At 43.3% G+C, this 13,117-nt stretch overlaps 1 protein-coding gene across 2 annotated transcripts in view; it reads left to right on the top strand.

The window, feature by feature from the left end:
- Nucleotides 1-13,117, top strand: part of MRAS (muscle RAS oncogene homolog) — a 236,584-nt gene that overhangs the window by 169,223 nt on the left and 54,244 nt on the right. For both annotated transcript variants that reach the window (XM_085645990.1, XM_085645991.1), the window contains exon 4: nucleotides 6,789-6,888. In XM_085645990.1, the coding sequence (XP_085502116.1) occupies nucleotides 6,789-6,888 (100 nt within the window). The remainder of the gene's footprint in view (nucleotides 1-6,788; nucleotides 6,889-13,117) is intronic.

Raw genomic sequence — 13,117 nt, 5'->3', positions numbered from 1 at the left:
CACCTGCTGATGCCGCCACCGAGCCGCTGCTCGCACCGCGACCTATGGGCACTGCACTCCGCACCGCTTCATGATGACACCTTGGTATCCTTAATGACGACGCTCCATGCCGAAATATACACCACTGCTTGCACCTTGGTTCGAGGGCACCGCTCGTAAAGTTACACAATGCACCACCCTCATCCCGCACCGCAGCCTTGGCCTACCGACGCCGGCACCATCGACTCCAGTTCGTCAGCCGATGACAGCGCTTCAGCAACGACAACGCCGCTGCTTGCACTGTGACATGCCAGCACCGCGAGGAGCACCACATTTACTTCGCACCGCGACCCTGGTCTCACCGACGACGCCATCTGACGCAGCCACCAAGCAGCTGCTCGCACCGCGACCTGAGGGCACCGCATGCCACACCGCTGTACTTCGCACTGCAACACCCGACACCTGGTGACGCCAGCGCTCCTGAATTCAACAGAGAGGAGATCGATCTGCAACGTGTGTGACTTCGAGGGCCCCGACGACTCCTGCACCGACCTCCGGAACCGCCACTTGCAGATGCCGTGCTTTCGGAAGCTCAACGAGAGGTCGCCAACGCCCTGCATTTCTAAAGGGTACTGTTTGCGGGTCTTCCAGACACCATAGCTGGTCCGCGACGCTGTGGTCAGCCAGAACTGTTTGGATTTGTTTGTTCACGATGCTGTGATATCCCCGGTCGGAGCTATCGACATCAAGGAACTGTTTTTCAAGCATATTTTGATAACTGAAGATTTTTAAGTACTGTATTGTGGATTTTTATCGTTTTTGGTCTTGTCTTAAGTATATAAAAATATTGGATATTTTTCTAAACTGGTGTGGTGTCCTTCTGTAGTGCTTACACGGTATTACTGTTGGTTATGTGCATATGCTTTACACACTGCCTCTAAGATAAGCCTGACTGCTCGTGCCAAGCTGCCAAGGGGATGAGCAGGGGTTATTTTAGGAGTTTAACTCCCTTATCCTGACTAGAGTGGTAGTTTCTGCCTGGCTTTGGCACATGCCCTAGCTTACCAAAAATCCAATTTCAAACATCCATATAATGTGCAATTAATTAGCAGGGGCTTGCAGTACTGGATAAGTATGAGCTGCCCATATGATGTGCATATGCCAGAAACCTTCACATCTTTGGAAACATCAGAAACTTGCACACTGTGTACATCTCTGTCTCAGATATGTGCACAGTATGCAGACCACAATTATATGCACTGTAATGCCTCACACAATTTCACAATATGCACACTTCCAATATATGCTGATAATGTTCATTGAGGCCCCCCGCAGTTTATCTTGAAGGTGTAATATTCGGACATACTAGGCTTAGATACTGTGCATATAACCAAGGCCTGTATTGCACACTATAGTCATGTCCCTGACATGCGTAGTAGATGGGCCTATGATATATGCAGTGTGAAGACATGATATATGCACATAATCAGTGGTTTTAGGTTTGCATATTTGGCATATTAAAGGACTGAATGAATGGCATATATCATGTCATGCATATGCCACAGGTTTGCATACTGTGCATACATCTGTGATCTATAGGGGCCAATATAATTAGCATTTAATAGATGTCTACTTCATGTGCTTCTTCCTGAGGCATCTATACTATGTAATTTTGCAGCAAAAGGTTACCTTACAGAGAAATGCATAATCCCTAAATTCCCAGATCAAAAGAAACAAGAAGTGCTTCAAGTGTGGTGTTCTCTTTTCTTAACAGTCTGGTCAGGGAAAGTTTAGGATATTATGTGAAAAGGGAATCAAGGCCCTCACACAAAATATACCAATGATAGGTCGTTAGCATTACTTTAGGGTCATGCTTTTTATGGCTGAAAGACATTCACTGACTTTGGGTCCAAAAGTCGTGGGATCCAGTTTTTTCAGTTGACTTGGTTTTATTAGTAGGATAACCATTCCAAACAACTTAAAAGCCAACAAGTGTTTCATATCAACCATCGTCATATCATGGTAAACAAGTACAGGACAGTTTTATACTTGAGCACAGGCAACTGTGGTGATGCCAACGCGGCCAAAGATCATGTGACACCACTTCATATAATCTCAAACGGGCCAAAGTTCATACAATGAATCTTCCATTTGTGTCACTTGGGGGTCAAACACCAGTAGATGTCACTTTAGCTAATGCTTGTTTCCGGTCCAGGGACGACCTGGCTTGGCAGTTCGGGCTGGACTGTTCCCATGAGGAACAAGGTCAAGACTAATTTGCATATGGCTGGGTCTAAACTGGGGTGGCATGGTGAGCAAAAGAGCGATGGATTTAACCTAGATCTCTTGACTGGAGGTGAATGTTTGATTTGCTCAGCATTCCGTCCATCGTCTGTGTGTCTTTTACTTTCTCGCCTTAAGTGCGCCAGGTGTGCCCAGATGTGGGTCCCGGGCACACTGTGTCACTGGATTCAAGCTAGCATGGCTGATGAGGGGTGATGACCCGAAAGCGGTCCCAGGATGCTTGTTTCCGGTCCAGGGAGGACCTAGCTTGGCAGTTCCGACTGGACTATTCCCATGAGGAACAGGGTCAAAACTGATTTGCATATGGCTGGGTCTAAACTGGAGTGGCATGGTGAGCAAAAGAATGATGGATTTAACTCAGATCTCTTGACTGGAGGTGAATGTTTGATTTGCTCTGCATTCCATCCATCATTTGCTAAGCCCAGCATTTTGATTAATTGAAATCCATGGCCTGAACACCATTCTTCAATCTCAACTGCTTGGCACATTTCAGTTGAGTTGTTTCTGGACAGCAGTTGTGTCTTGTATAATTTTTAATGAAATGTTTAACTGCTGATGTCTACATGCAGAACATACGATGTCCAATAACACGAATTGTGTTTCTAGGAGATATCTGCACTTTCAGACATGAAAACCAGAACAAATATATGGCGTTACGAACTAGGCAGTTTGACAAACACACACACACTTCTAAATCTGAGGAGCTGCTCTCACAGTGTGCAGCTTTCTCAGTGGGGAGTACACTTGCACATACAGGCTGGTCAACACGCTGAGTTTATATCTGGGGCTGATTATGTTAACATTTCTGAGGAGTCAATTTATGCAAACATACTGACCCTGCTCCTAATGGGAAAATCCGCCCTGAGCTTCCAGGAGAGGCCCCCTCCTGAAGAAACCACAAGTAACCTCTGACCTGTTTTGACCTACTAAAGTCTTAAATCAGTGAGGTATAGCTTGAGTCTGATGGCACAGTAAGCATGGAATCCTCATCTGGATATTACCGTTGCACTTAAGAGTGTAAACTGCAACAACAGGGTGATGGATGGAATGCTTGAATTAATCTTAGCCTCTGGCAGTCATTAAGACCGTATTGCAATTCATCGTTTTTCATCCTTTGTGCCCCTCTAGAGAAATGACAGCCTTAACCCGTTCCGTGCTCATGACGGAACCACTCCGTCATGAGCCACGGGTGCGCTGTGCTCATGACGGAGTGGTTCCGTCATTCTGCGGCCGTTGGCGGCCGCTCCGCCCACGCGGCGCTAATTCCCCGCCTGTGCGGGCGATTAGCGCAGTGGGCGGAGTCGTGACGGAACCACTCCGTCATGAGCACAGCTCACCCGTGACTCATGACGGAGTGGTTCCGTCACAAGCACGGCGGCACCGCAACTGCCCCCAAACCCCCCCAGCGCCGCGGCGGAATTCCTGCCGCGGCGAAGGGGTTAAGCAAATCAGTACCAACCCTCGCTACAGGGGAACAGTCCAACCCAACTGCCTGGATCTCTGTTTCTACACACCAACATGCTCATAAACGTACACACACCAATACATGTAAACACATTTAGGGTGCATACACTGAGGCAGTGTTGCTTACTGTTGTCTTGGTTATTAGGTCAAATACACTTGTATCACTATACCCAAGCTTTTGAAATAGAAGCCATGACATACACACATTCACCATTCAAAATCCAGCTTCTTGTTGACCAAAAAGGGCCCGGTTCACAAAGACTTTTACATCTGTAAGTCAACATTTACACTAAAAATGGTCAGGTATCCACAAAAAGGTGCCTGACAGGCATTAATGGTTATACTGCTATGTAATTATAGGCTATATCTGCATACAATTATACTTTACTAAACCCCACGTAGAGGGTAGGAAGTGGTGGGTAAGGCATGGTTTGCCTTGAAAATTGGTGAACACAAATGATGCATTTTTTGACATTCACAAACTTCTGTCTCTGTTCCACCTTAGAAATGGCCGGATATTCGCTCCAGCTAAAAGCTAGAGTAAGTTCTCATCCAGGGTGGGAAGGGCAACTTTATGAACTCCGTCTTGAGAAACTATCCGATCCCACACAACATTGCCAGTAGTACAACTGAAATATGGTGACTTTTTCAGCTTTTGAGACAAACTTCTGGGAGTGTTTGTGAATTCCATAAAAGTAGTGCATTTACCCTGTTGCGTAGGAGTATGGCTACATGTGTAAATGTAGGTTTTTTTGTGCATACTGTACTTGAAACATGGGGAAGTTACCCCTAAATTTTGGTTGAACTATGAGTATATTTTTTTCTCATTTTAAGGCAAAGACGAGTAAACATTTATTTAGGTGCTGCGGTGCTGGGCAGGTCACAGCACTGGAGTCTTGATACAGAACTTCTTTTAGAAAGAGAAGAGAAGTGAAACTGTAACTATGGAAACTCCAGGGAACATAAGTAAACACGGAATAGTTATAAAGTGGTTGAGAATTTAATAAATGTGAAGTGAAAAGCCGGCATTTATCTTCGAAGGCAACCAGAGATAGGTTTTCTCACGTTTCTCGACACCATGTCTTGCTTCACAGTAGTAAGGAGCCCGGATGTGCACCAGCAGTTGGTGTACTTGTATTCTGATATTTGCGTAGTTTCTGCTTTTCTTTTTTCAGTCTCTTGTTTTAAATATTACATAGCCACCATGTTACAGCACGCTACCCTCGCGTCATATTGTGTTCCTCAACTGTACGGATATGTGACGTTACAACGCATGCCATTACATCGCATGTCGTTGCAATGCCAAACTTTTCCCCGACTTTGTCGGGTGAGCACTGGAAGTTGGAATAGAATAATTTTCTATTCCAACTCCAGTGTGTGCAACAGTAGGGAAGGTGTTGGAGTTAAATCCAACACCTTCTACCCGCTGCTGCACACCTTTTTCGTTGCAACGGCATTTGGAGTAACTGCATGCGTTGTAATGGTTGCGTTGTAAAGGCTGTTTCCCACCAGATAACAGTGAGGTGTGGTACCAGAATGTAGCTCTCAGACTATCGCTGACAAAAATATTGAATCTTAAGTATTGCCTACAAAATATCTCCTCATTGGAATTAGTAATAGAAAACCTGGACTAAATGGGATGATATTTTTGTAAACGACATCGTTCAGGACAAAATATTTATTTCAGGCTATACTTTTGAATGAGATATTCAGAGATAAAGCCAACAGTGACCAAGAAGGAAACTTTCTGTGAATCTCAAGCATGACAAAAAGGAATAACTTTTGGATGAAGAAGGCGTGAGAAAGTGGGGATACCACGGAACATGTCGTCTTAATTGAATGACATTTATCATTGAACAGAGAAGCTTAATCAACTAAAAGATGGAAATACAAGAAAAAAAACAAATATATTTGTTTCTCTTTTGCTTTGGGGATTCCGTGTATTGTGTGCATGTAGAAATAATGATTCCAGGGGTTTATTAGTGTTTAGGAGTGCACCATAAGTGACGCCGGTCATCAGTCGCCATATTGTGCCAACATTATTGCGTCCATGTGTTTAGTGTGTGGGGCTTGCCTGCATTCTAACTCCTTTTCATTGTCTGATTCATTAACAAAAGGTGAAATAACAGCCAACAAAGTACACTACACACCACCACATCTGTGATCACAACGCTTGTCAGAACTTTGCTCACTACCTGGGACAGCAGCTATATTGGGTTCTGTTCACCTAAATATGCCCCCCAATGTTGTGGACATTTGCCCTGAATGGTTCACATAATGAACTTCTCCTTCTTAGTAGTGTTCACTTTATGAACATACTGTGGAGCGGGAGCATGGCTGGGACTCCTATCCTTACTAGAAGACCTTGTCAAACTAGCTATGTTTTTTATCACTGAAGAGATACTGATACACTGAATTCCATACACTCTCATTATTTATAAAGTTTTACATAGCGCAAACGTGACCCATGCGGGTTTCAGAGCGTTTTACAATGTTTAAGGTGACATGTATACAAATAACAACATCATCAAGGATGGGACAAGGTATGGAGAATGTCCTTAGAACACCTTAGGTCCCAGACGGGTAACAGCTCCAAACAAATAAGAACATAGACTGCGAGCAATAAAATTGGCACGACCCAATCAGCTCCCGTGTGGGTGGCAACCCCTGAGACAGGTATGTGGTTTGTGAGCCGGCTCCCACTGCAATGCCCAAGCAGCCAGTAATCCTGTGGACATCAGGGGCATTGCGTTATACAATGCGTAATGGCCGATTAAGATACCAGAAGAATTTGGGATCTGGGGCAGACGGCTGTGGCTCACGGGACAGGAGCGTGGCCAGGAATTCGCACCTACCCCATCATCTGGTCTCTCTTCAGTCTGCTGGTGCGGCATTAGGCAGATCTCCTGCTAGCATCAAGTGTAGTATGTCAGATATATTTTTGTCCAGTAGTTTGAACTGCGGTTGGATGACCATGACTGAGACTTGAAAAGACCTCTATCACATCTATTCAAACAAAGTTGTCTTCTCTTTCATTTCAGGGAGTCCTTTCCCATGATTCTGGTTGCTAACAAGGTTGACCTGGTGCACCTGAGGAAAATCACAAGCGAACAGGGAAGAGAGATGGCAGCGAAACACAACGTAGGTTTATTATAATTTTAACGTTTGCAGTATTCTCACACTTTCACATGGGTGACAGTCAGAATTACTTTAATAAATTGGCTCATCACAGCTGATCCCGCTAAGGGTATCGCAGGATTACAGTTTGCAAATATTGGTACATTATTTTTTAAATATGACAAATGTTATTTATACACTTTTTATTGTTTATTCTATGTCATGGTGTTGGCCAAAGATCTACTACAATATACACCAGTCTGTAATTAATATTTTATTTGTATGTGGTTAATTAAAACATTTACAGTTATTTAAAAGACATACAAGCAAAATAAATCTCAAATTGAGGCATAATGCCTTCTCCAAAGTGCACGTCACAAATGTATGCCGGTATGTATTTCATGTGTACTTCTCTATCACACTCTAAATGTGCTCTTTCATATTTGTTTCTCATCTTTTTCTTTTCTCTTCCTCCCTCCAACTCAATCCCTTTCTCATGCTCTCCGTTTCTCTTTATTTCTCTCTCCTTTTTACACTCTTTTGTTTGCTCTCCTTCTTTTTGTCTCTCATCCACCATGTATCTTCTTCTCTGTCTATCCTGTCTCTCTACCTCTCTTTCTTAAATCCTCCTTCCTTTACCTTTTTGTTTTTTTCTCCATCTTTTTTGCATTTCTACCTGTTTCTCTTTCTGTGTTGATTTTCCATTGGTCCTCTCTCTATATATATATGTACGTCTTGCAATGCTCCTCTTCTTACTCTCTTGACTTTATTTAAATCATTTACACATTCTCTCACTACCTTTCAGTGTGTTAATCTTCCATTTACTCTCTCTTGTCTGTTATTCTTCCTACATGCCTCTTTAGTCCTCTCTGTTTCCCTCACTGTTTCCCTCACTTTCTAACACTGTCTTTCTTTTGTATTGTTCTAGTTTCTCCTTCTCTCTTCCTCATGCTCTCTCCCTCTTTTTATTACCCTTCCTTTGCTTCTTTCTCTCATTCCTAAATTTTACTTTCCTTCTTCTTTCTGCCCCATCCTTCATTGGTTGTTCAATCCTTTTCCATACATTTATTGCCCGAAATGTATAGGTAGAACCCAGACAATCCCAATTCTGTGATTATTGTAGTTAAAAATGCCCTGATATTCAATCCGTTCCTTAGTAAATTATATTCTATCATATCCCTTCCCTAGAGGATTGTCTCTGGTCTTCTCTCCGCAGCACTGGTCAATTTCTAGGTCCACTGGGGGTGGATCTGATCAGTTTTCCTGGGTTGACATAGCTCCTTCTTTCCTTGCAGCATAATATCATCTGCACAACTGATGTCACACTGCCCACATCACACAAAGAATAGGAGTATCTGACAATTCTCGGCGTCTCGCAGAATATATAAAGACATTGTCAAACTTGACAACATGTAAATGAACATTAAAGAAGAGGAAAAACTGGCAAAGGATACCTACATTTAGGACGAGCCTTGCCTTGTAATTAGTGAGAATAGTCCACTCTTGGCTATCTTCTGCCAAACGGGAAGTGAATAGAGGGGCTCAGCAGAAGACAAAATAGGAATGACCCGGAAAAACTAGTGTGAATTATGCATTCTTTTTTTACCAGAAGAAAAACATGCTGGGTAGTGCGTTCGGGTATAATTTTATATTATAATTGAGCCTGCCCATTCCTGTACAAAGTTTGAGCAAGTATCTTTCAAGTAAACATTGGGCTATTTGGAATTTTCGTTTCAGGATTTTGTTCATTCCGCTTGTTAGTTGCCGAGTTCTGAAGATCTTTTTCCATTCTGCCCTGCGTTGCTAAATTCCCACACTTTTGCAGTGAATGGATGAACTTATTTGTTGCCGCATCATATTCGCAGTGATGCCCAAAAAAAATGTAGGTGTGGGTAGAATTTCATTATACCCAATTCCTGCAGTACCTTCAGGATAAACAATAGAATGATTTGTGGGTATAATCAGCTGTACAAAAGATGGGGTACTCGGAGAACCATTCAAGGGATTTTAAGAAGATAATTACCCCTCCACTCAAGATTTAATACACTTTAAATCTCCAAGGAGATTATAGAAGAGTGCAGACTATAGGTACAAAATGATAACAGGGTATAGGTAAAAAACAGGATAAAAAGAAAGTGTATAAAAGTCAAGTTCTCCTTTTAGGGTGGAAAGCAGCCTGGGTGACTGAAGTCATTTAGGTCTGTAGCTGATTGACAGATTTCGGAAAACGGGCCCATAGGGCTAGGATTTAAAATGCACTTTAGTTATACACACAGACGTGACACAGATGGATTGCGTCCAGAAAGGCTTCCACGGCAATCGACTTGTGTGGCCGCAGCGTGCTTGAAGGCAGTCCCAAAGCTCCGAGCAAGCCCAAAAATGTGTGTATGAAAAATGATGTAAGAATTTCATTTATTCCGCGATACTCCTGAACTCTATTTTCCCATTAGATTTGTGCATGTAACATGATCGAGGAGGGACAGGAGGGGGGGGGGGGTCGTTTTAAAAGAATGTCGGTACAGTATGCTTTTCATTAGGAAAGCATGAGGTGCTGAGCTGTGTAATCTGCAGCCCCGGGCCGAGCATGACGGGAGGATTCGAGTTCCACAGCGAAGGCAATGGCTGCAGGCCCGGGCCGAGCATGACGGGAGGCTTCGAGTTCCACAGCGAAGGCAATGGCTGCAGGCCTAGGTTGGAGGCGGATCAAGCAGCAGGGAACGTTTCGCTTGATGTCTCCGTTCCCACCCTTTTGGACGTGTGTTACGCAAGATGTGTGGGCGTGAGCGCGGTGATGCACTTTGTTCATTTATACCCGGATACGCCTGTAGCCAGGGGCAGGCGCTTCTTCTGTGATGCGTTGCTGTGTTGATCAGCCCTGCAAGGCAACGTAAGGACAACTCGAGAGTGTGCATTTCTGCACAATCTTGTTCGGAACTGTCCCCTGGGCTGGAGGCAGTGACGGTGAGCCGTGGGTGGCAGGGCACTGGAATCATGCAAAAAGATTTGTTTCTCCGTGCAAAATGTTATCAGGCTTCTGTGTAAAAACAGTCAGGGCAGCTTTTGCACGCAGTAAGCCATTTTTGGCCCATTTGTGGGTCATGGGTTTAAGAGTTCCATGTGTCACCTTTTTTCTTTCGCTTACAGGACTTTTTCGTCCTTCTACCTGCTTACTTTTCTCTGCACCTGCCCCTGTTCATTGAGAGCTCTCTGTTTCCCCTTGCACCCACTGCCGCCGCTTTGTGCTCTCCCACCCACATCCTATTGCCTCTTTCTTGGTTCCAGCCTTTGAAGGGCTCATGAGTTTTCCCTTTCCTTCACTGCCTTTGTGCACCTTCCCAACTGTCTCCTTTTGCCTGTTCCTTGGCCAATGTCCCTTTAGGGTTCCTAATGTCTCCCCTTGTTCTCTATCTTTGTTTATCCCCACCTTTCACTCTATAGGGCCAGTACCACTGTCAGGCTCCTGCTTCCTCCTCCCTTCCTTGTCTCAATACAGAATTCACCCTTTAAGCCTATCTTTGGTTTCTGTTCTTTGAGAACACTCCATGTTTCCCCTTGCCCACCCCCCCACCTCCTCTTGTCCAGTTATGAGCCTCTGCCCTTAAGAGCTCTTAGGTTCTGCATTTCTCTTTGCTGGGATGTGCCTTCCAGTACACCTCTTGAGTGCCCCCTTGCCTCCTCTTTCCATCACTGACCGAACTTTGCACATTTCACATCATTCTCATACACCGAGTGAATATCTTGTGGTCAGTGGCTGCCGAGGTCACGTCAGGTCACTGTCCTAGCTAGCCTCAAAGAATTGCAGCCTTGCAGCCAACATCCAGTGACTGGCGTAAATTAACACGACTCTGCAAATGACACAGCCGATCAACTTCTTTCAACCACTCAGGGACTCCCCACCTTCGGATCATTCAGTTAGTGACATGTAAGCTGAAGCAACCGGGACCCTGGAACCTAATCAGCTTTCAACACCTGTTCTGGTTCCTCCATGTATATCTGGTCTAGGACCTTATGAACTATCTACAATTCTTGAAAATAAATCACATCTTGGGTCATCCTAAAGGAACTTTCCTGCCAGTAATATCTGAATCCAGGATCTAGGACAACAGCAATTTCCTGTGCTGTTGCATCTGGGTTGACACCATTAATTAATGTATTTAACTGGGGTTTCTATAGACCACATGCCACTTTACAGCCAGTGCAGAGTGCTAGCAAAGACAGTGAGAGGCCTGAAAAGTACAGCTCAGGGAATAGATCAATCGTATACAGTTTAAACGCCTCTTCAATAGTCCTTAATCGCTACATCCCTACTCGTAGTAGAGTGTATGCAGCCAAAAAGTGTGCAGTAATATTACATCCAAGTACAATGAGGAATATATATATATATATATATATATATATATATAATTATCTACTGGCGGTCGCCAGTAGATAGTTATAGTTAGGACCGTGTTTCCATAGGAAATCCGCAACATTCTATTTGGAATAACTTTGGCGCCGGTTGACGAATCCTCGCGAAATTTTCAAAATAGGTGGGGCGCTCCGCTCCTACCCTGAAAGTCTCGGGGGGATTCGTCAAGCGGGGGCTGAGAAAAAAGGGGGGTCCCAAAACGCGTTTTTCCCATGCAATTTTCCATAGGGACCCTTAGTCCAAGGTACAGCCCGAACGGCTGAACAGAATTTCTTGAAATTTGGCAGAGAGGTAGTCCTCAGCTCAGGGATGTGCCTTTTGCATATATGGTGTCAATCTGTTCAGTAGTTCCTGAGAAAATCAAAAGTAAAATCACATACATATCTGGGCGGAGCCTAACGACACATCTCATCATGAGATCTGATTGGCTGTCAGTACTTCATCCAAGAAGTGTTGGCAGCCATCTTGGGACCAATATACATGATAGCACCTCATTAAAAAGCATTGCAGTTAATAGAAGGTTTTAAGACTTTAGTTACATTATAAATCATTTCTTGATGGTACCATACTCATTTTAGGAATTGTGGTGTGTTCTAAGGTGATTTTACCATGTGAAAAAGCCTTCTGCTGTGATATCATGAACCATGTTTGAGAGAAAACTATTTTCTCATGCTTTTCCCACAGAGGTTTGGAAGGTGATCTATAAGCTAAACTGAGAGCATATTTTCTGTAAATTCACATTATCTTTCTCAGTCATGTAAGAATGAAGTCTGACATTCTCAGTAAAACATGTACATCCAACAAGGGCAGAGACTGTCAGTTGATTCCTTTGTGTTCTACTGCAGCTTCCCAGAGTGCTCTAAAGAACAACTAGAGCGCTAACAGTCTTACTTATGACAAAAGTATGGCACACCTGAAGCCATCTTGATTGGAATAAAGTGGTAACACTTAAAACATTTAATTTACAAAGGAACAAAACGAGGGGGTTCATTTTGCCATATAAATTATGATTAGTGCTGAAGAAAGAAAAATTAGGGCACATTTTGAGTGACTTCTCAAATCCTCTTCTATTTCATTAAAAAATTCTGATATGCAGACTGAAACATGCACTTCTAATACTAGCAGCAGACTTCCGTGGTGAGCAGTAGCTTTACTACAGTGATCTAATGAGCAACTAGAGTGCTAACATTCAGAATTTATGGCAAATGTGTGACATATCTGAATACCTTCTTGATGGAATCAAAGTAAAAAACTGAAAGCATTTCCTACTGAGGAGACTGCAGTAAATGAGGAAATTAGGAAACTTCATAACAAATAAATCTCCTAAAATGGCCACCAGAGACAAAAGAACCCAAATGTAGCCCAAATATCACCCAGATGTAGCCCAAATGTAGCCCAATGACAAAAGTGTGCAAAACACTTATTTTTTGTGTATTTGCAGTTTTATATAGTGCAGACTTGTCAGGTATTGGAGTGGTTTACATGAGCATCGGTTACATCACACAAGATCAAATTCATTTTGGTTGTAGACATGGGGAGACTAAGTGATTTGACCAGAATCACAGAATGTTGAGCTGAAGCAGAAACTCCAACCTGGTTCCCCAGTTGCAAAGTCTGCAGCTCTGGAAGTAACACCACACCCTCTCCCCTTGGATGCAACATTTAATCAAGTGGTCAACTGGATAAAACCACTAAGATTACAAATAATTTAAAAGTTCTTTGTCGCTATTTGAAAACTCAGAAAATATGTCCTCATTTTAGTTTTTTAGAGCACTAACCATAAATTTGATGCAAATAAGACCCTCTCATATATGTAATTTCTAAAGGAAATGCTCTAGGCATTAC

Source organism: Triturus cristatus, chromosome 3_1, assembly GCF_964204655.1.
Source record: "Triturus cristatus chromosome 3_1, aTriCri1.1, whole genome shotgun sequence".
NCBI classification, from domain to species: Eukaryota; Metazoa; Chordata; class Amphibia; order Caudata; family Salamandridae; genus Triturus; species Triturus cristatus.
This window is presented reverse-complemented; position numbering and strand designations above follow the sequence as displayed.